Raw genomic sequence first — 26,422 nt, 5'->3', positions numbered from 1 at the left:
GGCTTAAGCAGCCAATGCTTGGGGGAGGTCTCTCCACAGGCAGGGTTGGGACAGTGGGATGGAGGTAAAGCAAGCTTGCATTCCCGCCACCACCTATGTAACCAGTACTTCGTAGGCTTGCATATTTTTTTGTTTTCATAAATGGAGCAAATGTTTCTCCCCTAATCTGGTGTAATATGATTTGCTCCTTCCTTACACTAATGATATGGCTATTCTTACAACACTCAATTATGGTACTTCAAGCTTACTGTATTACAAATAATCTGTTAGTAAGTAAGAGCAAGACCAAAATAACAGTGATTCACAGTCAGTGATATTGTCCACTCAGCTGGCGAATAGAAAAAAAATATATACATATTTTTTGTAGGGATTTGGTTTGAAAGGGGCTTACCTTGGAGCATGCATTGGGATATTTGGAGTTGGAAGGTATCTGCATTGTCTGGGGCGCAGTACTCAGTTCTTGGAAATGTAGGCTCCCTTTCACCTTTACTAGTGCTGAAGGTCTCTGAAGCTTACGTCCAGCCAACAACGCTTGATGGGGCTGAAATGTGTGGATCACCAAATGGAACTTTTTGTAACCAATTTAAGAGTGCATTGGAAAAGTGTACAACAATGGTGTAGTTCCTCATTCATAGAATACCAATATCAGGGCCAGAATAAACATTGCCTGTCTACAATTATAAATGTATCTCATCAGAAGTTGTTTTTTCCATTTAAGAGTTTATGTACAATACTTAATCATTGCAATTGTAGCTGTGATGTACAATTGCTGAATGTCCCATTAACTGCGAAAACGGAACCGGTTATTAAAAATAGTTATGAGAAGGTTGTGAAATGAGCAGGAGAAGCATGGCAAGTTAATTATGATTGACTACAAGTTAAATCGCATGGTCATTTTTACGTAAGTCCCGGAGCGTGCTGGGGAAATGGCCCCGGCCGTTAGTTGCTGGAGATCACATTTGTTTAGGCTAGCAGGATTATTGGGGACTTTAGAACACATTTTTTCAATTTTTGTATTCTCTTTATTATTTTGAATTAACGTCAAAGAAAAACAGCATTCCCAAACCATTCCGTACAAAGACAGTACACCAATACCCCCAATTCATATACACTTTCATACATTGTTGGTATCAGAGTCTGAACTTTCTGAAGTTGATTGTGGCCTTGAGAGCAAGTAATGTTTGCATGGGCCCCATATGTCTCTGGGTCTCACACACATAGGTGCAAAAGTTCTGTAGTCTGATTCCATATTGTCAAGGTAACTGGAGGTGCAGCTCAAAAAAATATGGGAGGACTTAAGAGCTAACGGTACTGGAAACGAAAGAGTGGCGTCCTACCACATATATTTAGTCACTTTACATATATATTTACTGTAAAGACTTAACCATTTGACATGCTTAGTATAAAGAGAGTTGTGTTGCTAAACTAACTCTCATACAGGAAAGGTGAGCAAACAAACTCTTAAAGATACCACTTTAGCTTATTTATTTAGCCAGGAGCCAGGAAAGGGGGGAGCTGGTGTTCCGATGAAGAGGATCTCATTCTTACTGGTATTAAGTCAGAGATCATTGGCGGTACACCACTCCTGGATTGCAGACAGACCGTCAGGAATGAGAGAAGGAGTAGAGGCAGCCAAGGGAAGCCTGAAAGAGAGCTGGATGTCATCTGTATAACACTGAAAGTTGGAGCAGAGAGCAGCGATGCGGTGGGCAAGAGGTGCCAGGTATTGGTTGAACAGCCAGGGAGAAAGGTTAGACCCCTCGGGTACACCACAGGTGGAGCGAGAGATGGAAGAGAGGAATGACCCCAGCTGGACCCAGGAGGGTTGGTCCGTGAGAAAGGAGGTCAGCCAGGCCAGTGCCTGATCAGTGATACCCAGGTTATGACAGAGGTTGTTGAGCAGGATGGCATGGTTGACTATATCAAAAGCAGAAGAAAGATTGAGGAGAATGAGAACAGAAGGAAGGTTAGAATCATGGTTTTAGAAGACGTCTTCACAGCTGTTCAGGAGAGCAGTTTCCGTGCTTCTGGCTGCTCTGAAGCCGGATTGGTGATCGTGGAGACAACCAATAGATTCAGTGTGAAGATTAAGCTTGGAGATGGTCAGCTTTTCCAAGAGTTTGCCCAGGATAGGATTGATGGAAATCGGACGATAGTTTGCCTGAGAGGAAGGATCGGCAGATAGCTTCTTGTGGAGGGGGTGAACAAGGGAGGGGATTGCACAAAAAGATAGAATCTAAAATGCCAAATGCACTTTTAGTGTGCATTCGACATGGTAGATTAGATCGAAGCCCATAGCACCGAACAGGGGAGCGGGTGGTGCAGGAGGTCCCCCCCACCCCTAGTTCGGTATTATGGGCTGCAGGGGTGTCCCCTGCATACATTAAAGACATTGCGGGGGACAAACAGTCAAAATCCCAAAGGATCAAATTACAAAATGCAGGCAAGTGGGCTCCGCAATTTTGTAATGTGATCTTTTGGGATACTTTATTTTAATGTACATCCCAAGGGAGTACTTTAGTGGGGGGGTGGGGGTTAGGTTCCAGTGGCAAAAGAGTTCTCACAGAAATCGGCCAGGGCTGGAGCAAGGGTGTCGATGTAGTCCTTGATGTTTCTGGAAGAACAGGATAGAACCTGTTTTGACAAGAATTTCATAGATTGGACCTGTCTAGAAACGTTGGCAGGTGTTAACAAGGGTAAGGAAGAGGAGGAGAGGAGGTCACAGGCAGGCCAGGAGTGGTGGTGGTGGTAGAGGAGGAGTAAGAGGAAGAGATGGTGGACAGGATGTCCTGAGTTTTAGTGATGAAATGATAAGCCAAGCCGTACAGAGGGCCTGGGAGGGAACAGAAGAGGTAGAGACTGCAGCAGGGTTGGCCAGCTCCTTGCAGATTTTGAAGAGTTCGGCTTAAGAGCAGAACAAAACATGTTTAGGTTCAAGAAGGATCTAAAATACATTGTTAGAATGAAGTCACTTCTAAGAAACTGTTGTGGCATTCTGTTCAAGGCTGTTTGAACTTGTAATATTTTGGTTAGTCTGTAAACAAGTATGCCTCATTAGAAGTTTGGTGGTATCTTGGCAGTAAATCCGCCGAGACACCACCAAACGGATTTACCGTTTATACCACTTGGTCTGGCGGAATCACTGCCGGATTACCAGTGGTGTTAGGCAGTGTTAGTCCCCATTTATTGGAGTGCGTAGGACTCGATGGGGATTTTAATCATTAATAATTAGGAAAAGCTTACTCAAATGCTACAACCTCTTATAATGAAATGAACAGGTGAGTCTGAATTTTTAATTGTATTTTATCAATCTTCTTTATTTGCCAACTTAAATACGGTTCTTTTTCGAGGTTCATGAAGTGTTGACTTCACACATCATATGTATTCTTCAGTTCAAATTTAGCAAATCATTTTCAACCAGTGTTGCTTTCACGCTTTGTGACAAATAAATCCTCTTAATTTCAGGAAATTTACTTAGATTGCTGTATTGGTTACCATGTACTTTATAGCTCATAATTTCTAACTCTGGACACGTGTTTCCTCATTGTTATTTACAATGGTCCTTCAGGAGATGAAACATTTTCTAACAAAAAAACAAAAAGAAAAAAGCATACTAAGTATATTTTCTTTTCTTTGTAATTTGTACTCATGTTATTAAACATTTTCTAGGTGTAAATAGCAAAAAAAACAATTTTTAAATAGCAAAAAAAAGATTTCTTTGACCCACCCTGTTTGCTTTATTTGTTAGATGTCCACATAGATGGTAATGACTAAATTTAGTGTCCTGTTCTTCTTTGTAAGAATAAGTTTTCAATTTTAACCTAATGTGCAGGTTTTCTATGAATTGCTAAGGGAAGAGAAAAATAGTGGTGTTTATTGTTCCTGTTTTAACAAGTGCATTTAGATGTTAAAGGGAGAATTATGGTGGATGGCTTGGGAGAAAGCATAGTGCTATTATATATTTTGAAAAACGAGTTTTTCTTACCTTCCGGTTCTTAAGGTTCAAAATAACGCGATGGTAAGCTTGGCAAACGGTCGCCTGAACGAGTGGTTCATATCGTTCTTTTTGCGCGTGCTATTTATGCAAAGAAACGAAGCGTGATGACGTCATCGCGCTGCGCTCACGTGATCTAGCGCGGCGCGATGACATCATCGCGTAATGCCATGTAGGTGTCGGCCATTTTAAAAATAGGAAAAATACCAGTTCTCTCATCAGAGAATGTGATAGATATTTTTCATAAGGCAGTCAGTGGCAATCTAAGGAAAAATTATTTGAGCAACAAATGCACTACATTTACACACAATTTAACTAAAGATGAAAAATTGGCACTAAAATAACTAAAATCGGATAAAACAGTGGTAACAAAGGCTGCGGACAAAGGAGGAAAAATGGTTCTATTTAACAGAACGGATTACATAAATGAAGGTTCCAAACATTTGAACACACCAGGATGTTATGATAAATTAATCAACAATCCCATACAGGATCTAGAAATAATGTGGAACTCAAAACTAAAGTTATGGCATGAACAAGCCCTCCTTAGTGACAAGGAATATCATGGTTTAACTTGCAAAAATTCTATCATGGCAACAATATACTTTTTACCTAAGGTCCACAAAAAATACCAGGACTTTACACCTCTTCGACCAATCATAAATGGTATAGGTTCTCTAACAGAAAAAACTTCCCAATACATCGACTCGCATCTACAACCATTGGCAGCAAGCCTAGCCTCATTCGTAAAGGATTACAAGCATATTATTCAGCAGATCAATCTTATTCCATGGGAACCAAACTATCTTTTTGTAACCTTAGACGTTGTTCAGCTCTATACAAGTATACAGCATGACAAAGGTCTGGAAAGTACAATGTTCTTTCTCAAAACAAGATATGTTTCCTATCTTGAGCAAAATAAAATGATTATTAAAATGCTGCACTTCTGTCTTCATAACAACATTTTTATTTTTTTACAACAATACTTACAAGCAACTACAAGGTACTGCTATGGCGTCTAAATTTGCCCCGTCATATGCTAATTTATTCATGTTTTTTTTTAAATAAAACTTGCCTGGATACATCCACTTTTTCACAGCAATATAAAATGTTGGGGTCGTTTCATAGACGATATATTAATCATTTGGGAAGGCAACAGTTTGGATCTGGAAACTTGCTTTATTCATCTCAACAATAACTCTTATAATTTATCTTTCACTAAAGCAGTCGGTGCAACTAACATTGAATTCTTGGACTTAGAACTATTTGTGGAAAATCCTCAAATTCAAACAAAATTATTCACAAAACCATCGTCGGGAAACCGTCTCCTTTTTGCCACATCTCATCATCCCAAACATACCATCAATAATATCCCATATGAGGAGATCCTAAGAATCAAAAGAAACTGTAGTACATCTCTCACCTTCCAAAACAATCTCAAATCTACGTATCAGAAATTCAGACAAAGAGGTTTTGGACCAAAGATTATCAAAACCGCCATTAACAAAGCAGAACGAGTCACAAGAGATTCCCTACTCATAGATAAACCAAAAACGGGCATCTCAAAACCGAAAACTCAATTCATCACGACTGACCGCACAGAAGCCAAAAAAATTAAACGTATATTAACAAATCATTGGAATATACTTCTTACGGACCAAAGTCTGCAACAACATTTGGACAATTTTCCAAGCATCTGTTTTCGGAGAGCTCCAACTATCAAAAATTTAGTTGAGCCAATAGCACATTAGAGAAAAATGTTTTTTTCAAACAAATATCAAAGGTACCTACAAATGCGGACATTGCAAACTATGCCCATTCCTACACCAAGGAAAAAAAGACATTCTTCTTCCAAATGGCAAGAAAAAACAAATTGAACAAATGATCAATTACAACTCAACATTTGTGATATATGGTATTGAATGTTTGTGTGGAAAACTATATATTGGGAGCACGATTAGAAAACTAAAGGTGAGAATTTTTGAACATTTGCGAGCCATCCGCAACAAAGACCTTCGATCCCCCATCTTTGTTCATATTGCTACAAACCACCCAATATTTGACTTAACCAAACTAAAAATATTTGGCCTGGAGAAAATAGTGCTACCACCAAGAGGAGGAAACGAGGAAGAAATATTACGAAAACAAGAAAGCAGATGGATCTGCATCATGGACACATGTGTGCCAGGTCTAAATTGTGACACAAAGATGTTTAATTGGTTATAAATTTTGTTTACTTACATAACTGTACAAGGATTATATTAACAAAATGCTATTTAGAATTATTAAATAGATATTTTAACACAACCGTAATAGGGTTGCATTAACAAAATGCCATTTAGAACTATTAGAAAGAGAATTACAGTAACTACACAATTTTAAGCACTGGCTTTCTAGTGTAATCACAGCTAAAAAATTGAGAAGCATACCGATTAGAAATTGTTATTCATGTTCAATGCTTAAAGGCACTAATATTATTAAAATTATGAAAATCAGTAAATTCCAGACCCTATATACCTTAAAATTACTTGTTATACTTCTACAAAGTCCTACACCCCTACAATGCTAAATTTGGCCACCATGAAATCTTACGCTATTATTTTCCTTGTCACGATCAAAAAATGTGACTTTGGAATGTTCTCCACAATTAGTAATTATCATTTTCAAAAACCCACTCAATGACCAGTAGGAATTATTATCAGCATTTGTTATCAAAAAATGCTTTACAGCCAAGAAGCGGCATTGTATTCTTTTTCTTATTTTTAAAATGGCGACACCTACGCGGCATCACGCAATGACGTCATCGTGCCACGCTAGATCACGTGAGCGTGGCACGATGACATCATCACGCTTCGTTTCTTTGCATAACTAGCACGCGCAAAGAGAATGATATGAACCACTCAATCAGGCGATCGTTTGGCAAGCTTACCATGGCGTTATTTTGAACCTTACGAACCGGAAGGTAAGAAAAACTCTGTTTTCAAACTATATAATAGCACTATGCTTTCTCCCAAGCCATCCACCATAATTCTCCCTTTAACATCTAAATGCACTTGTTAAACAGGAACAATAAACACCACTGTTTTTCTCTGCCCTTAGCAATTCATAGAAAACCTGCTAATTTATTATTTCTTACAACAATGCATTTATACAAATGTGTACAAGTGAAGGGCTTTTACGTACCTTTTTTAAGAATAAAATTCATGAAATTAATTCTTCCATTCCCCAAACAATTACACTGTTATTGGGGAGGTAACTCGAGATGTGTATATTTTATGTTTTCTCATATTCGTTTAGCCTTCAGAAAGAGAATAGCGATTATTTTTATCAGAAGCAAGAAACTACTAATGGTATTTGAATCAGTGGCATTTGTTGCTCTGAAGTCCTTTCTCGTTTAAGTGATTATTAGCTGCAAGATTATGAAAATTTGTTTTAACTGTATTTCGTTTAAAGATATGTATGTAATAGCTTTTTTCATATTTCCCATAGGCTTGCCTCTAGTTTTCAGACAGGATAACACAAAAGCTGATGCTGCAGGGCAGTTTGAAGAACATGAACTTGCAAGAAGCTTGAGCCCTCTTCTTTTTTGCTATGCTGACAAAGAACAGCCAAGTCTGTGAGTACATACACAAAATACAAATTCTAGATGGGTGGCTTTCATCTACAGGTTAAATTTCACCCCTGGGTTCCAAGTGACATCTTAGACCACTTTAGCTTTGCTCTTATTGTCTTAAGATGTTACTCGGAACCCCTTGTGGATATCTTATTCATAGAGACAGAGAATGGTAAAATCTTTCTTGCAGAGAGGAGCGATGAGGATCGGTGTAAAGTACTGATTGGCTGAACCTCAAGAAATATACCAAAAAAGAGATCACGGCCATCATGTCACACGTATTCCACCCAATTTTTTTCCTCGATCACTCAGAATTGTTTTACTCAAAAAATCTAATTGTATTCATAGATCAAAGGTTACAAAATGTAATGTACATTTTTCCACAGACAACACATTGAAAATGTCACTATATTGCATAGCGTAGTTATAAATCTACTTAGTTTAGCAGAAACAAAGAAATCTACAGTTTTCACCATAAGACCCAAACAAACCTAGATCCAACATATATGTATAAAGCGCAGCGGAGCCCCTAGAACATCAGGGGATGATTAAAGTATTGCTAGTCCTTTTATCTTATGATATCCTTTGTTCGCAGTGTTGTGTTTGCTTCTTAAAGAGTCGACAGTGTGTTTTAGCTGTCTACAGAGCATTAGGTGGTGGTGCTTCCTGCCAATCTCGGCCTTCATCAGGCAAAACCAGTTCTTTTCAGAATCAAATGTATTCCTGTGTCTACAAATAAAATGAAATATATCTACATAAATTCTAGAACGGTGGAGTGTGACATGTAATTTAAATAGGATGTCTAATTGCGTCATTAGCTGTTCCAGTTATCATTTCATGTAATGCTGAACTCCCTACCTTGTATGATCAGAGATCTCATAAAAAATGCAAAAATATATATGAGACATAAGGGGTTTGTGCTTTTTTTCATTCAAGCAAGTTAAGGGTCCATTTAAGAACAATATCCTGACCTGACTGCCTGGGAGCCCTTGAGGACTGCTCGGGATCTATGGAGCAGGCTTGTCGGGAGGGGGGAGATAGTTTTTGGTGTGTGCTGGATTACTCATGAACTGGGCTCGGCTTCTCTGGGTTATCTGCATTGCCCAGCTATTTCACTCTAACAGAGCCATAGATTCCTTCTCCTATTAAGAGAATAGCAAGGTGAACCTAGGTTCCACAAGGATAGAGATTCAGCTTACTAGAGAGGATAGAAAGGGTTGGGTGCTACATTCTGATCCCTGACCTCTTTTCAGGTGCATGTTCTTGTGCTGTTTCTGGGGGGCTGGAGCCAGTCCACTGCCTCACATTTCGGTGAAAAATCAATTTGAACCGTTTGGGATCAAATTCAGTACACAAGACATTTCATGGGTAAGGCGTAGGTGCACCTGTGAAGATTGCATGCAGCCTGATGATTTTGTCTAAATGGAGGACACACACTCCCCCTCCTACTTAGTCGCACTCTTACTCTCTGCCCCACTCCCCAAAACGTACCTATTCATGTAAATATGCAAAATATTGCTTTTCTGCTGGGATGCAACGGTAGGAGGACCCCCCTGCTGCTTGTTGCTTCCCAGATTTCCATCTCCACCAGAAGCAGTAAATTGCAATGTGTTCAGTGGCACCTAATTGCAGTCTCTGATCACCATGTCCTGTGTCCTCTACTGTTAGGAAAGATTTTCTTTTTGCATCTTTCCCTCCATATTCTCGATGGGACACCCTTTATTTTTGCTTGTTTTAAACCCTGTCCTCGCTCTTTAGATTTGCTGTTTGCCTGTTGTGCTCATTCTTATGGGGAGACTGACTACTCACTTAAACTATCCTTACTGAGAGACTATGGGCCTCATTACGACTTTGGAGGCAATAAGGGCATGGCTGCCTCCAAAATCGGGTCCGGGTTCCCTGAATGGGGAAATACTGGGCCATTCCGATTTTGGAGGGCCCGGTATTTCCTCCTTCAGGGAACCCTATGGGGGCTCAAATGGGAATGGGGAAGGAGCCAACAATGGGCCCTTTAACATCGAGCCCGCTGTTAGCTCCCTGGTCCCCTCCTGTCCCCTACGTCTGGTAAAACCAGGCGTCCAGAACTGGTCCCGCAAGGGAACCTCGTAATAGGGCGGAATGGGATTAACGGCGCCGGCACCATTACCAGCGCCGTTAATCTCATTCCGCCCTTCTTGTAATGAGGCCCTATGTCTCCCTTTGTGAATTCTTGTATTTTTACAATTGCACACATTACCTTACAGGGAAGTGCAGTTAGGATACTTGCTATCCTTATATCTTTTTGTGTAATGGCTTTTTGGTTATTTTTACAATATGCTGGTGGCACTGTTGATATTTTTACCATTTTTCTGTTATTGTACTTGTACACTTCTGCATTTACAGCAAATGGCAACAAAAGGTGGCTAGCACCCTAAAATGGCTGTGCCACAAGGTTTTTCGCTTGTTCTTTGGCTATATTGTTCTTTGGCCTTCTTCCTTCTCAGGTCAGGAAATGCCATATATGGAAATTCCTTTGCCGGGAAAGCAGTGGCTTTCGCAGGCACTAAGGGGCATTGTGTGTGTGTTTGTTTGTGTGTGTGTGCGCCAGAGGAGTGGGCTGGACTGTCTAGTCCCAATCGACATCGCTGGTGTTAAAATGTCATTTGCTGGGCAGATGTGGTGACCAGTGGCTATCCACAATTGGCTGTTTGAATGGTGCAGATCCTTACCATTGGTGGGCTTGCTTCTAACCTGAATCTTGGATTAAAGGACCCCTGCAACTATTCTGCAGATCATCTTTGGGACCAAGATTTCTGTGAAGAAGAGCAGCCTGCGATGACCCGAGGACGACCCCACCAGCTGACCAGCTTTGGCTCTAGTGTTGTCCCAGTGAAGCCCTGCTCCTTTGTCCTGATCTCAAGAAGACCTTTGTTGGTTCTTTCACCCCTGGACCGGTGTGAACAACCAGTCTTCACACCTTCTTGAGAATCCGTGCCGCTGAGCATTCAAATGTGTCCCTGGACCAACCGGTGGACTGACCAGCTCTCTCCTGGGCTACATCGATGCAGCCGCCACAGTTCTGAGTAGAGCTTTGTAACTTTACAGATCTTCAGCTCGTGTCACAAATCACCTGCTACCACATTTTCAACCATCTCACTTCAAGGGAAACTGTGCGGAGCTGCTCCTGTGTTCACCACTGGACATTCGTCGGTTACCACCGGACCTTGCCGTCCTTTGTTGGATTTGTCATTCTTTGTGTGCCTGAGGTGTCCCATGGTCATCTCTCCCACAGAAGTCTTCACCTATCTTCGTTTGAGTCTTCAACCGGCAGCTATCTGGAACCGTTTTCTAAGTACCGTAACTGACCGAAATGAAATCCTGCAAAACAAAGTATCTCTTCTGTCTAGACGACCCTTGCAGTAGAAAAAAAGAAAAGAACAAGCCTGTAACGTTGTCTGGAATCTCTATGAGTGGTATCCTGAGAACTCTGAGCCAGGGAGGAAAGTCTACATACCTGTTGCTTTCTCCCCCGTCTCCCATCAGGTAGCAAGGGCGTAAAGTCCTGTCCCTAACTCACTCTTACCTGACCTATGGTGGTTGAACCTAGGTTAAGGATCCTTTCCTAGGCCTATCCTAGTATGTTGGATTGATTTGGAGCACTTGAGCACTTACCTGAACTTTATATATAAATGTGTATGACTCTTTAATAATCATAGCCACTGGGACTGCAAATCTCGATATAAACACACCAGCCCCGCACACAATAAGGCAATCAGGCCAAACCAGGAGACTACCCCAACAAGGACCAATCACTGGAATGGAAGCATCAAGACTTGGACACATATTTTTGAATTCTGTCAGCACTCGACCCATATGAACAAATATTAATGACCCAAAGCTTATTGGATGACTTTAAATGTGCCAGACTTCAGCACAAAATAAAATATTTCAACCATTAAACCCAAGAACCCTCCTGAGGACCCAGACCACATAATCTGGAGAAACACGTGTTGAGGGAGTAAATAATCAACAAAGACACAAAGAAGGCACTCCAAACAGTTAAATTATATATAGCGAAATCAGAGAAACAACAAATTGAACTGTAATTTCCTGAAAACCTGCAACCACAACTTTATTTCTCTGTAATCAAATGGATCTAACTTGTAGAATTATATTTTGAACAGAAATGAAGAGTGTTTAATTCATTGAAGAAACCATAGACTGCTCAATTACAGCATCTAAGAACACCAAAATGGCTTTATCTTGAATATCTTCTAAAAACAAGGGCGAGGAACATCATATGGTGAACTTTTGACGTCTCTCGATATAAACTTACCTGAACAAGTAAATCCTTTGGAACTGGTGACATTTGGGCACAAGGCCCCAAACCGTCTTAGGGTTGCACTTATGTTGGCAAGCCCCTCAACGCTCACACCAGAAAAAATGAAATCCGCTAAGGAAAAAGGCCCCAACAATCCTTTGCGAAGATAACAAGTTTTTATGCTCACAAAGTAAAAATGCACCAGCAAAGAACTTTGCTGCCGCTGAACGTTCTGGCAAAATGTGTGTAAGTAGCACATTAAAAAAGCACATAGCGTCATTAGTGACATCATCACATACAGTAAGAACCCACGCGGATGGTTGGCGAGACCCTATACATATTCTAGCTGCTCCATACAGGATGCCAGGACATTGGTCCCAGCCTCTTCGGTCCATCTTCTTCCACATGGCTGATGCTGCATTCGTCATCGGCCATGAGGCAGTGCCTAATTGGCAATTATGTGCAGGATAAACAATGCATCTCTATCTAGCCGTGCACCTGGTACAAGCAGACAAGGGCAAAGGGGAGGAGTCAAGGTCATATTAACCCTCATGCTTCACTCAATCCCAGACAGGGCGGCGCCCCAAGGTCTTCCACCCTCATTTTAGACTATGGCTTTATCCCTCCCTGCAGTTCGCAGCACAAACCATGTGACCTAAGAAAGAAGACAATAATGCACTGCTCTCTGATCTTTTTTGATTGATTGGGGCCGCAACAGCTTAATGGTCGGTTGTCCGGGGGTAATTGGTGCTTTGGAATTTAGGGGCCTTGGGACGAGGGCATTTGGGTGCTATAGCTTAGAACTGGGACTGGTGGAGGTCTGAGGCTCATGCCCTCCTTCTCGTGGGATCACAACTTACAGAGGAGCTGGGCCTCCCTCCCCATGGCCTTGCAAGGCACATTCCCCCAGAGCACAAAGGGTGGCAACTTGTAAGACCATGAAGGGTTTATGATTCTGTGGCTCTGGCCTTTCTCATCAGTGCCCAGGATGCAACCTATTCCTTCATGCATTCGGTTGTTTCTCATTTTCGCCGCCGAAATCCGTGATGCCGACTGCTGTATTGCTTTTAAGCCTTAGTTGCAATATGGCTGCTATTATCTAAAATGGCGTATATTCTCGCATGTGCACTACGTCTAAAAGCATGCAATAATGTGATCGTACAAAATCCTTTAAGTGCACCCCTCGCCCCCTGGTCCTCTACATCACACTTCCAGGCCTTTGCCTTATTCTGATCCGCTTGCGGGTTTGGGAAGACGCTCTCCCCTTCCCAACATTTATTAAGATTGAAGGAAGCAGTTTTGTGTTGATTCTAAAGAGTTCTGTCTATTTCTATGCTACTGAGTACTTACCTGTGTTGCACTGGTCATTGAGGCAAATGTGAATCTATATATGTTTTATAAGGTTTTTGTGTAACAATATTTACCTAAGATTTGTATCTGCTTAGTTTGTAAACTAAAGGCCTAATAATTGTAATTTTTCTCCAGAATGTAGTCTGGCAAGGATTCACATGCTCATGAATATTCCCCGTCGTCAGGCTGGGAATACTCGGTAAAAGAAAAAAACAGTTTTACTTTCACTTGAAAACTGTATTTCTCCTCTAAACCAATCACTGTCTTCTGGGTCATACTGCTCCCATCCAATGACAGTCCTCTCCCTAAACCCCTCCTCTGGCAGCCATCTTCAGATTTTAACAGCACGTTTCAGTCCAGCACCACAATCTAACCTCTCTCAACATGGCTTTCCCTGCTTTCCTAAATTTCTGGCACATCTCTGTGCCACAGGATTGGCATTATCTGGCTTGCTATCTTCACAAGTGGAAGCATTTTACGATTTGGTGTGCTGCTAATTAGGTTGATCCTTTACGCTTCTTACCCCAGTATATTTTTTACCCTTTCTTCTGTTCTTGGCCCGCAGTGGTCTTTCGCACTCCTCCATTAAAGTGCATCTGGCGATAATTTCCAGGTTTACCCACGTTCCAGCCATACCATATCTGTGGTGCCATCCGCTTCCTCCTACCTCAGCGGGATGCTGGCCCTGGTGTGGGAATTAAACATTGGTCTTTCCAAGCTCGGGAGTCCTCACTTCAAGCCTTTGCACACGGCGGATATAAAGTTCCTCTCCTGGAAGACTGCTTTTTTGGTTGCCATCACCTTTGGCAGGAGGGTTGGCGAGATCCAGGATTGATCATGCAAACTACCTTATGTGGTGTTTGAATCCTACTTTCATGCCTTCTTCTTTTCATCTTATCAACCCCTTGGTCCTGTCTGTCTTCTTTGCCTCGCCCTTCACTTTGGCGAAACGCTCACTGCATTCACTAGACGTCATGCAGACCTTGAAGTATTATGTTGTCCGAGCCCGAAAACTCTTCAAGTCTGCTCAGTTGTTCGTGGCCTTTGGTCCTACATCTGTGGGTAAATGGCTTTCTAAGTCTTCCATCTCCTGCTGGCTGTTGTCCTGTATTTCATATTACTATTGCATTACTAACGGGCTGCTTCCTGGTCAGCCCAAGGTACAATCTACTCAGGCTGTCTCTTCCACTACTGCCTTCCTCTCCAATGTGCTGCTGTTGGATGTTTTCAGGGCAACCACATGGAGGTCGGTCCACACCTTCACAAGATTCTTCTGTGTGGATAGGGATTCCACAGATGAGTCCAGGTTTGGGCAGGCTGTACTTCACCATCTGTTTGCGTAAGTGAACTTTTCCTTAAGGTGGGCCTGTTGCCCTCCGCCCATTGGTTGCATAGTATGCTTGTGTATACCGCTCTATAATCTATTCAAACAGCATGTGAAACTCTGAGAGATCCAATGCTGGAGAAGGAATTTGTTAATTTCCTGTACCTCCTGTTCTCTGGCATTGGTATCTTTAATAGATTCACATTTGACTATCCTGCCTACGGCTCTTCTTGGTTCATATTGCCATGTGCCCGTGCGATATACAAAATCTGAAGATGGCCTTCAGGGGTGGAACTAAGGGAGTCTCTGCCTTTTGGCAATGGGGAATTATAACCCAAAACGTCTCTTAAGAGAACACTTAAGTGACTGCAGTTTCAAATTTAAATGAAAACTGCCTTAATTTTACAGAGGATTCCCAGCCTGACGGAATATTCAAACAGGGTCTGAATCTATGAAAGATATTAATGCTGGAGATCAGGAGTTGCAGGCAAGTAACCTATTCCTTTCCCTGAGGACACTATGCTATCAATTTCATTACAGATTTCGAGAGCAAGGATGGTGTGGAGAACTACTAAGGATCTGCGTAAGTTGATAAATGACAGCTTTATTCAAAGGCAAGTCCAAGTATACAAAAGCCACAACTTGGGCTTATTGCCTCACACACTAACATGTCCCTTAACAGTGAATGTATACAGGATGGTTCAATCTAAATAACTGATGTCTTCTTTGAAGTACATCCAATCAGTGCAGACTACAACATCTGCATATAAACATGCAGGGCACTTTTGACTTCCAAGCTTAGGCAGAATAGTGTTACTAACAATATTTCCATCAAATATACATCCTATAAATACAAACAGACTACGTCCTTGCTGCCTAAATTGTAACATATTCAATTGTCACATATTCCTTTGATTTAATTATGTCTGTTGAAGTGGAGTTTGCACATATAGCTCACGTAAATAGTTAGTAAATAGTTAGCCACAGTTATGGGGTATTGTGACTATTACGTGGGTGGGCTACATTTGCATAAGTAATTTTGAATTGTGTTATGATCTGCAATTGCTTCCCATTTTTTGAGAGTGTTGCATTGTACAAGACAAGTGCCATTCTTCTGAAGGGTGATCGTCTTAGATTCTCGTCATTCTTCCGTCTGTTGCATTGGCTGCCTGTTCATTGGGTGTGGCTCACAGTTTAATGGGTAATTCAGATTGTCTTAAGCCATTCGTATGTACCGCTCATGTTTGTTCCAACCCTGCTGAGCCACCGCCTACCACTCCCCTCCGATCATTGTGTATTGTCATCCTTGCTGCCAACGTGAAATCTGGCGATACTAATTGGTGGCTCTACTCCAAAGTGTGACACATTGAAAGCTGCTAATTTGAACCTAGATCCTTAACTTTCCACTGTACTATTATCCCCCATACTCAGCGTGGTCTATTCCACTCCCTGCCTACCGCTGCTATTCCACATTCTGAATTACTGCTGCACGCCCTGCTATTGAGTCCTAAGCTACGTTGTGTCTTACTGTTGCTTAATTGTGTGCATAGCGGCTCATCACTGTGTACACTGCGTATCACGTTGTATTCCTTAGTGCTCATTGTGCTCTATTGGTGAACTGTCAATTTACTGTACAACTTGAATTATGTCTACATGTCTACATGTGGCCCAAGCCATGCTGTACCTTGATTTTGCTACTCTAAATAGTTTCTGTGTACTTCTGATTGCCATGCGTACAGGGTATTAGTCTGCACTGTGTCCTACTGATGTAAATTCTGTCCCCATGTATTGCTGTGTGCCACCTCACGTGTCCCCCGCAGCTGCCCCCTGGTGCTGCTACCTATTTTCACTAATTTCCGCTGCCCGCCATCCTTAACCCTCACTTCATTCTACACCCTACCACACTCAACAAAGATTATTGGTTTGGGTTTCCCGTCGGGCTCCTACAACACGCTCCCATTCCGGCTGCCAAGAACCCATCTTTGAGAGGCCTACTCACCCGAATGATCCTAGTCTACACCAGACTTTGGGACACCAAGCTCCAGGTTGGTATTGCTAGCTCACTGTTACCAACCCAGTCTTACTGGCTGTTTTTACTAAAAACTGCAAGATGCAGTCTTAGCCGTACAGCACCCTAACTCATTGAGTAAGCCCAGCCCCACGGAGTCCCATTCAGCCCCTCCTAAAAACATCATCAGTAGGTGTCTCTGTGAACCCTCATGTACCCATACATGCATGGGCTTCTGCCCTGCACAGCTGGCTCATTCACCCAGGCGGGGAATGGCCTTGCTCGACTTTGGTGCCCCTGGCACCACCCCCTCCCATGTCCAACACCCTTCCTCCCTAAAACTCCCCCCTTCCCTCACTAGCAACACAGCCCCACTTTGACACACCATCCACTACCCATCCCAGAGAGACTATTCGCCCTGCTAACCCAGCCAGCCCTCCTCAAACTCCCCCCACACTAGCACCACCACGGTTCCAGCTACCACCACCACCACATGCCTAGGCACATCATACGATAGATCCAGAACACCAGCCACATCACTCCCTTCCTCCCACCCCATCATAGTGTCCGTAAGGTGCTCCAGACTCTCCTCACGGACACGCCCACCCTACCACTGTGACTCTCATTTCTCACTTCCACTCCCCCACTTTGCAGAGACCTTAGAAAACCATGAGGCCTAAAACACATGCCATTGTGATGACTTAAAAGCAGCAAGTCCATATCTCCTTATGTCCCAAAGAGCCCACTCTACCCACCACCCTTGACATACCCTCAGATGCCTCCTCATCCCAGACAACTCCCAACCCTAGCCTCAGAGGCACCCTTCTCAAAGTGCGATCCCCAGGAGGGCATGCTATCGACATTCACAACTTACTACTGGACAAACACCTAGACTTCCTAGTCGAGACAGAAACCTGGCTCCACCAAGCGTCCGGCCCGCTATTAGCCCTAGCCATCCCACCAAACTATACTATTCTAAGGGCGGACACCTCTGGAGGAGGAGTGGCTATTATTGCCAAATCTGCACTGCAGTTCAGATCCTGCGCACTCGAACCTACACCCGGTTATGAACATCTACTACTCAAGTTCTCCACCGACTATAAAACCACAACCAATTTCCTCATTTACAGATCACCCAATAATGCCAGCCACACCGAAAGTGACATCCCTTTACTCCTCACCCCTCTCCTCGAGCCATATACCATATTTATTATTCTGGGTGACCTTAAGCTAGGATTTAACGATAAACTTAACCATAAAGCCACTGCATTCCATGCAGCCCTCCAAGATATGCACTTCACCCAATGTGTTAATTCACCTACTCACTCCAAGGGTAGAATCCTGGACTGGATTCTAACCCTAACTGCAAACCTCTCCATAGAGTCAATTTCTAACATTTCATGGACGGACCAACACCTAATAAGCTTCATCATGCTGACGCCAGTCAACCAGAATGTACCACAACCCATACTCGCTCCCATTATGGGAAGAAATATGCACAAACTTACAGTAGACAATCTCACCCCTTTACTGTCTGCCTCGCTCCAAACACTTTCTATTTTAGTCACCAATCCAGATAACATTGCTGCTTTCTACCATGACTGCCTCAAAACTACCATTGACTCAGTTACCCTGCTCACTGCCAAAACACCCAGAGGTGCCAAATGAACCAGCTTCTGGTTCAATGAAGAGCTCATAGTTCTTCACTGCCACAAAAGGGCGCTGAAGCCTTTATACAAAAAGACCCCCACCCCTGACTCAGCCAACCTACTTCTGATAGCAAACAAATCCTATAAATCAGCACTTATAACACATAAAGCTAACTCCCTGAACTCCTGCATAAATAATGCCTCCTCCAACACCAAGGAGCTTTTCTCCATACTTAGAGAACTGGAAGCCCCCATCCCGGCCACCACCCCAGCAATACTAGCAAACCATGGTGCACTACCATCCAAAATACTTACACTTCAAAAGAAAATACAAACCATAAGAAACCTCTTGGCCAGCAAAAACACACCCTCCGCTGCGCAGGATGTCTGTGCCTCTAAAACTGCCACCCAATTCAGATTCACCAATGTCTCCCAAGACCAGGTGCTGAAAACTATCTCCACATTGAAACCTTCCTATTGCAAAGGCAACAGCTTCCCGGCCTGCCTAGCCAAACTTTGCGCCCCTACTCTAGTTCCCATCATCACCAACTTCATCAATGCTTCGTTCAGTACCAATTCTGTGCTCGCTCGCATAAAAGAAGCGTCCGTCACCCCTCTTCTTAAAAAACCTTCATTAGACTAGCCATACCCACAAATTACAGACCCATCAACAGTTCCATTCTTACTGAAAATATTGGATAAAGATAGCCTACATCCAAATCCAAGAATATCTAGAAAGTAACCTCCTTCAAGGTTCCAGACAATCTGGCTTCCGTCCCAAGCACAGTACAGAAACAGCCCTATTAGATCTCAAAATCCAGATGGATGGTTTAAGAGATTCAGGGAAAATGTGTATCCTCCTACTACTTGATCTCGCTGCTGCATTAGACTTGGTGGACCACAACAAGCTGTATAATGCCCTTGCAGAGAATTTCAACTTCTCCACAGTAGCCACTCCATGGGTTAAGTCTTTCTTAGCAGATCGAACCTCAAGAATTTCCATCGGTACTTAGGCAGCTGACCCCATCCCAGTCCCTTTGGCGGTACCCCAAAGATCATGCCTCTCTCCCACCCTCTATAATGCATTTACATACATTTTTGCAGCCCTGGATGCTATGGGTGTCATCTATACTAACTTCGCAGATGACACCTAGATCCTTATCCCATCACAGGCGACTATGAACAAGACACTGCCACCATTACTAAGATTTACGCCATTATTCAAAATTGGATGGCTACAAACAGTTTGTTTCTCAACGATTATAAAACTGAGATACTCATCGTAGGTCCCCTTCCCGACTAAAAATCCTCCATGCTAACTACTCTTCCATCACCATAGATGGCACACCCATCTCAGTACCTAACCAGGTCAAAACTCTAGGCGTCTACATAGACTGCAACTTAACGATGAGCAAACGTATCAGTGGGCTGGCTTCAGCGACCGCCTACAGTGCCACTAATTGCACTCAGCCGCCAATTTCTTACCCCACAAAACTGCCTCATCCGGGCTCGGGCCTTCATCCTACCAAAACTGGACTATTGTAACATCCTCCTACTAGGAACTTCAAACACTAACCTTGACAAAATCCAACGGTTACAAAACAAAGCCCTACGGGCGGCTTTTGGGCTCAAAAGAAAGGATCCTATATCCCATATCAGGAGAGAAATACATTGGCTACCCATCAGAGCTAGAATCCTATTTAAGACTCATTATCACCCATAAATGTATTACTAACGTGACCCCATCATATCTTAATAATGTTGTCACTCAAAAAAGAACACCAGATCCCTCAGATGAGGCTTCAGTACACACCTCTTTGTCCCTAGTTTAAGAGCACTAGAGCAGGAGGAGGCCGCTTTCCTGTTGCTGCACCAAAAATCTGGAACTCCCTCCCCATGCATATCAGAAACTAGCCTTTCCACCAGCGATTCAACAGCCTTATCAAAACTCGGCTCTTTAACACGTTCTAACAATCCATGATAATGAGAGCATCACTTGCTCACTTCACCCAGACTTCATCCTCTACCTGTATTGTACTATAAATACATGTTTCCCCTAACTGCACTGCCTGTATTTTATCAGAACTATGCTGTGCCTTGAACTATACAGCAGGCGACTCAATCAACCACCCTAACCCTCATTGAACTGTACTTTCCCCTGTAACTAGTTAAGCCTGTTCATGTAACCTGCGCCGTGATACCTTTGGGTTTGGGCGTATAACAAATGTAAAAATAAATAAATAAATTCACTTGACTGAAAAACATGGAACCTATATAATCCTACTTATAGAAATGTTAATAATTTGTGCTACATGAAAAATATTGCCCTTTTCTTCTTTTGAAACACAGGTAAAAAACAGTGCTGCTCCAGTGAATGTTTTAGTCATAAATTCTTATTTTAGATAAATTAAGCATTCTATGTTTTCTTTTTTTGGTAGATGTACAATGCGCATTGGAAAGGGAATCCATCCGGAAAGCATCCCAGGTTGGTGCCAAGCATTTTCACTGGATGGAGGCAGTGGAGTTCGAGCACTAAAAGTGATCCAGCAAGGAAACAGACCTGGCCTAATTTATAACATTGGTAAGTCAGCATATGCAAACCTGCCAGTGAAAGCAAAGTAGGAAAAAATGTAAAACTAGTAATGCCAAATGCGATTAAAATGGCAAACTTTTTTTAAAAAAAACATAGAAATGGAAACCTAAATAAATCCTTTTACAGCACATTATAAGGACTTGTATATTGACTGGGCATATTTTGCTTTTAGGCAGATACCAAGGACTGATATGTGGAATGAAGGTAAACAAATGGTGTACAGTAACTCAAAACATGAAGTCTTTAAAAACCAAAGGCTTCTAGAGGCGATGGCTAAGGTAGCAATCTGAGCAGAAGGAAATTAATGCTGCTTGGGCCCTGCCATCTCCATTGGGGCCAATCTAAGACTGAGAGGGATGTCCACCACCATGCAAAAAAGCTGTCTGACCTCTAGGCGAACTAGGTTGGACTATCTCTGAGCATTTTGGAGTTGCCGCAACTCAGTGTATTGGCTCGCAGTGTATTTAATATTTTCTGCACGATGGCAGATGGGAGCAGAAGCTGGTGTGGAAAGAGGGGAGACAGTAATTCCCCATTTGGAGGGAACGCCTGCCTCTGGAGAGCCTCGGTCTGAACACAGAGGTTCGAGGGTAAGCCTGAGAGCAAAGAGGATGAAGAGGAACTGAGAGCGCTGTTTTCCTGTGAGTTTCGTCAGATTCAGCATAGGCGAGCAGAGGACAGACAAGAACATAGGATTGTTCGGTGGAAAGTGCTTTCTGCATATGAGATAAGTATAGATCCTGCGGTCTACAAGGCATTGAAGGGGCTGTGCAAGGCACTCAGTAATGGTTGCATGCACGTTTACTCTAAATAAAATAGTGGTGTTTATTGACTCTGAAGAGCTTGAAATTAAATGTCAAGGAGACAAGAGCCCAAAGCCATGGTGACCAGAAGAGGGTGAATCTCTCACCAGGTGCATACAAACTGCAGTGTGATGGGGGAAAAGCTGCAACTTAACGGATTTGGTTGAGGGAGGAGATTGTCTAATAAAAGCAAACTGAAGCCAATGAGAGTAAAAGGAAGTCCTCAAGGAGATCCTAAATTGAGTAGCCTGGTGAAGGTGAGTCTTACTGTGGCTGCTTACAAGTGTTGATTAGAAAGCATGACTAAGTCTAACATATAGTCTGACTATACTAATATAGAAAAACACCTGAAACCTGTAAGAAAACAGAGGATGTATCCGAGACAGACAGAGCTTGGAGCTCACAGGGTCTCGCCACCACCTATTAAGGGCCAGATGGAGACAGTTGGATGGTGAGGTGGGCACATGCTAAGAAAGGAGCTCTTCAGACAAAAAGTGTAAGAAGGCGTGAAAGATAATTCGAGGGGATTGGGTCCTCCAATGTATTCCATATCTATGACAGTAATCGGCTGTGCTGCTTCGGAAAATCTTCGGCGTCTGCGTCCTGCGTCGATGACATCGATACGCCGCCCTCGAGGACCTCCTCCGACGGCCGACATCACTGGATGTTATAAGTAGGACGCACGACGCCCGTAGCCTCAGTTCCGTTTTTTCCGCGAACGTGTTCGCTTCGGAGATCTCGGCACGCCTCAACTCTTTGGAGTTGCTGTTCTTTCTCGGTTCTTCGAACCTGTTTGTATTGTGTAGTATATTCTTCGTGAAGATGTCTACCTCGTCTCCCACCCCGCGTCCGGGCTTTAAGAAGTGCGGGGACTGTGGGTCCAAGATGTTGGTGACGGACTCGCACAACGCCTGCCTCTGGTGCCTCAGGGAGGCCCATGACATGGATGACTGTGTCGACTGCCAGTCGCTCACGTCCAAAGACTTGCGGGAGCGCAAGAAGAGGTTGTCGGTAGGTGAGGTGTCCAAGCCACGGAAGTTGAGGTCTGCGGGGCTTTTGACGGACGATTCGAGGGGCGACTCTCCGCATCATGTCGGAAGTCCAGTGGGTCTCGGTCCCGCCACTCCTCTGCCTCTTCGAGGCACTCCTGGAAGCGCCGTCATCGGTTGCCTTCCCCGTCCTCATCCGAGGACTCTGCCCGTCGGCGGGTCGCTTATCCCACCAAGCATGCGACGCCGGAGGAATGGGCTTCCTTCGGGAAGAAAATGTTAGCGATTCTCGAATCGCAGGGCACTAGTCCATCCGCGGCTCCGAGTGGGGTCGGTCGAGAGACACCGCTCGCACGCCTTCAGGCTCGGGTGGTCGGCACGATTCGCGGGAGAGGTCCCGCTCGGACAAGGGGAATCATTCTCGTCATGCCCGGTCCAGGTCCCGGTCCTCGACGCGCTCGAGACCGTGTGCACCTGTGGTGTCTTCGAGGAAGACGTCGACGCCGGTGGCGCCGTGGTCGTCGACGGACTCTTTTGAGGCCCTGCCTCCGAAGAAGTCGTCAGTGCCATCGGCGCCCAGGCTGTCGGGGGACACGCTCGGGGATCCGGCCTCGAGGCCTGTGTCGAAGCCATCGATGCTGTCGGCGCCGCGTTCGGCGTTGACGCCGATTCACTCGATGCCTTTTTGAGGCTGTTTCGACGGGGGTACCGCAGGGCTCGGTGGAACCCTTTAGAAAGGCTCTGGCCAAGGTCAAGCATGGCTTTGTTCCACATTCTGTGCCTTCTTACTGCCATCTTGAGTTTATTTCAGAGGTGGATGAAGGCTCTGATGATGGCATGGTTCCTGATACGGTGCCAGACGAAATTCTCTCGGCCCATAGCCAAATTGAGGACCTGCGGCAGTCCCAGCACGATGCCAGTGGGCTGGACACCTCCCACTGGCGATGGAGTTTTGTAGGCCTGAGCCTGGCACTCATGCCGACTCCTCGTACCGGCGTCTTATGTCTATGGTCACCAAGTACTTGGGACGTTCTGCTCCCCCAGGGGATTTTCTTCAGGATGACCTTACGGATATCCTCGACCAAGGTCCACCAACTGACCTGGTACTGCCGTTCCATATGGCTCTACAGAGGAGGCTGGCAGCGGCTTGGACTGCTCCGGAGAGTCTCCCGGCAGCGGGCAAGTCTTTGCCACGAAAATACCGCCCAGCCAATAGCGACCCCTGCTACTTGACCAAGCACCCCACTCTGGAGAGTTTGGTGGTGCAGGCAGCTACGGCCCCGGCAAAGCAGACGTCGTATCCTACCATCCCTCCTGATGGGGACGACAAACGTTTTGATGGCTGGGCGAAGAAAGTGTTTTCTTCAGGGGGTATGGCGCTTCAGGCGGCCAACTCTGTATGTGCCTTGTCACGTTTCTCGCACACTCTGTGGAACTGTTCCTTAGCGGCTGAACATATTCCCGAAGGGGACGAACGGGATGGTTTCCTTGCCATGGTTCAGGATGGCAAGGATGCCATGTGTGTGGCCGTTCAGTCGGGTTTGGACATGGCAGATTGCGTCAGCTGGTCCATGGCGGCGAGCACCGTGATACGCAGGTTTGCGTGGTTGCGGAAGTCGGGGTTTGCTCCTGATGTGCAGACCCGGCTCCTCAACATGCCCTTTGATGGGGAACATCTTTTTGGCAGCAAGGCTGACGAGAGCCTTGAGAGGTTGCAGACCTCCAAAGCTGCAGCAAAGTCGTTGGGCGCTGCAGTTCGCCAACCTCTGCCTTTTCGTCCTAGGGGACAGCAATGGAGGGGAGGTTCCTTTCGTTATTACTCATCCTTTGGTAAAGCGAGAGGCGCTGCCAGTCAAAGGGGCCACCGTAGGAGTGCCAGAGGTGGAAAACAAGGTACTCGAGGTGACCGGGCCGCTCGGGCTGTTGCCTCTTTGACCTCAGGCAATGCCGCAGCCGCTTCAGCTCAGTCATGAGGCCATGTCCCATGGTTCGCCGGTTGAGGGAAGGCTGGCGCAGCATCTTGCAGAATGGTGCACCATTACTTCAGATGTGTCGGTTTTGGAGATCATAACCCACGGCTACTGTCTTTCTTTCTGGCAGAGGCCTCAAGACAATCCACCAGGGAATCTCTCTTTGAAGAGTCCGGATCCGCTCCTTGCGCAGGAAATTCAATCCCTGCTGGAGAAGGGCGCCATAGAACTGGTGCCTGTAGCGGAGAGGAACAAGCGATGGTATTCCCCTTATTTTTTGATTTCCAAGAAAGTCAGGGGATTGAGGCCCATCATGGACTTGCGCGGTTTGAACAAACCCCTCAGGAAGGATAAGTTCAAGATGGTTACTCTCAAGTCCTCCAGGCCTTTCAACTTCAGGACTGGTTGGTGTCTCTCGACCTCAAGGACGCTTATTTTCATGTACCGATACATTCAAAGCACAAGTACCACCTGAGGTTCGCGGTTGGCGACTCGCACTTTCAGTTCCGGGTCCTGTCGTTCGGATTTACCTCCGCCCCGAGGGTCTTCACCAAGCTCATGGTAGTGGTGGCAGTGCACCTCAAGAAAGGGGGGATTCACGTCTACCCCTACCTGGACGATTGGTTGATCAGGGCGCGCTCTCCCGAGCAGGTCCTGGATCATCTGTCAGTCACCTGTCACTCCCTCCACAAGCTGGGCTTCTCCCTCAACTTAAAGAAGTCCCATTTGACACCAACTCAGAGGCTCCAGTACATCGGAGCAGTGCTCGACACGTCCCTGGGGCAGTGTTTTCCTCCCCAGGTGAGGGCTCATCACATTCAGCAGATGGTGCACAAGTTTCAGCTTGCCCAGAGTCTCCCAGCGTTCGAGTTCTTGAGATTGCTCGGCCTCATGGCATCCTGCATTCTTCTGGTGCCAGAGGCCAGGTTGCGGATGAGATCTTTGCAATGGGCACTCAAGCTCCAGTGGTCTCTGTCCTCCGGCAGGATGTCGGACCTTGTTCAGGTGCCGTCCTCGATCACCCCAGACCTTCTGTGGTGGGCCGTCGAAGACAACCTGATGAAGGGGGCTCCATTTTGGCTACCCTGGCCGGAGGTGACGATCGTGACGGACGCATCCCTCACGGGATGGGGAGCTCATGCCAACGAGTTGACAGTCAGCGGTCGTTGGTCTCTGTCGGAGTCCAGACTCCGTATCAATATGTTGGAGCTGAGGGCCGTCAGGCTAGCCCTAAAGGCTTTTCTGCCGACTGTGCGAGGGAAGAATGTCCTGATCCTGACGGACAACACGGTGGCCATGCACTACCGCAACAAAAGGGGGGGGGCAGGGTCACTTCCTCTGTGCAGGGAGGCGATGCAGCTCTGGTTCTGGGCAATCCAGCAGGAAGTTTCTCTCTCGGCAGTTCATCTGGCCAGAGACGAAAACGAGACGGCGGACGCTTTGAGCAGGCAGAGCGCGATCTCTCACGAGTGTGAGTTGGCTCAGGAGATTCTCCTGGAGATCTTCACCCTTTGGGGGACCCCTCAAGTGGATCTCTTCGCCTGCAGTGTCAACCGGAAGTGCAAGAGGTTCTGCTTGTGGGAATTTCCTCCAAAAGGAGCCTTAGGAGACACGTTCGTGGTTGAGTGGTCATTCCCACTGCTGTACACGTTTCCTCCAGTCCCCGTCATCCCGCAAGTACTACGGAGGTTCGGTTCCCGGATGATCCTCATTGCTCCTGCGTGGGCCCGGAGGACGTGGTACCCGGACCTTCTCGACTTGTCCATCTGCCCTCCACGTCGTCTTCCCTACCGAGACGATCTGCTCTCACGGGAGGGGGGGTCAGGTTC

At 45.0% G+C, this 26,422-nt stretch overlaps 1 protein-coding gene across 1 annotated transcript in view; it reads left to right on the top strand.

The window, feature by feature from the left end:
• VPS13D (vacuolar protein sorting 13 homolog D) overlaps positions 1–26,422 on the top strand; it is a 3,263,180-nt gene that overhangs the window by 2,475,065 nt on the left and 761,693 nt on the right. Inside the window, exons 49-50 of the mRNA XM_069610908.1 lie at positions 7,484–7,610; positions 20,677–20,819. Coding sequence (XP_069467009.1) covers positions 7,484–7,610; positions 20,677–20,819 — 270 coding nt within the window. The remainder of the gene's footprint in view (positions 1–7,483; positions 7,611–20,676; positions 20,820–26,422) is intronic.

Source organism: Ambystoma mexicanum, chromosome 8 (assembly GCF_040938575.1).
Source record: "Ambystoma mexicanum isolate Mex_15411 chromosome 8, UKY_AmexF1_1, whole genome shotgun sequence".
In the NCBI taxonomy this organism is placed as follows: Eukaryota; Metazoa; Chordata; class Amphibia; order Caudata; family Ambystomatidae; genus Ambystoma; species Ambystoma mexicanum.
This window is presented reverse-complemented; position numbering and strand designations above follow the sequence as displayed.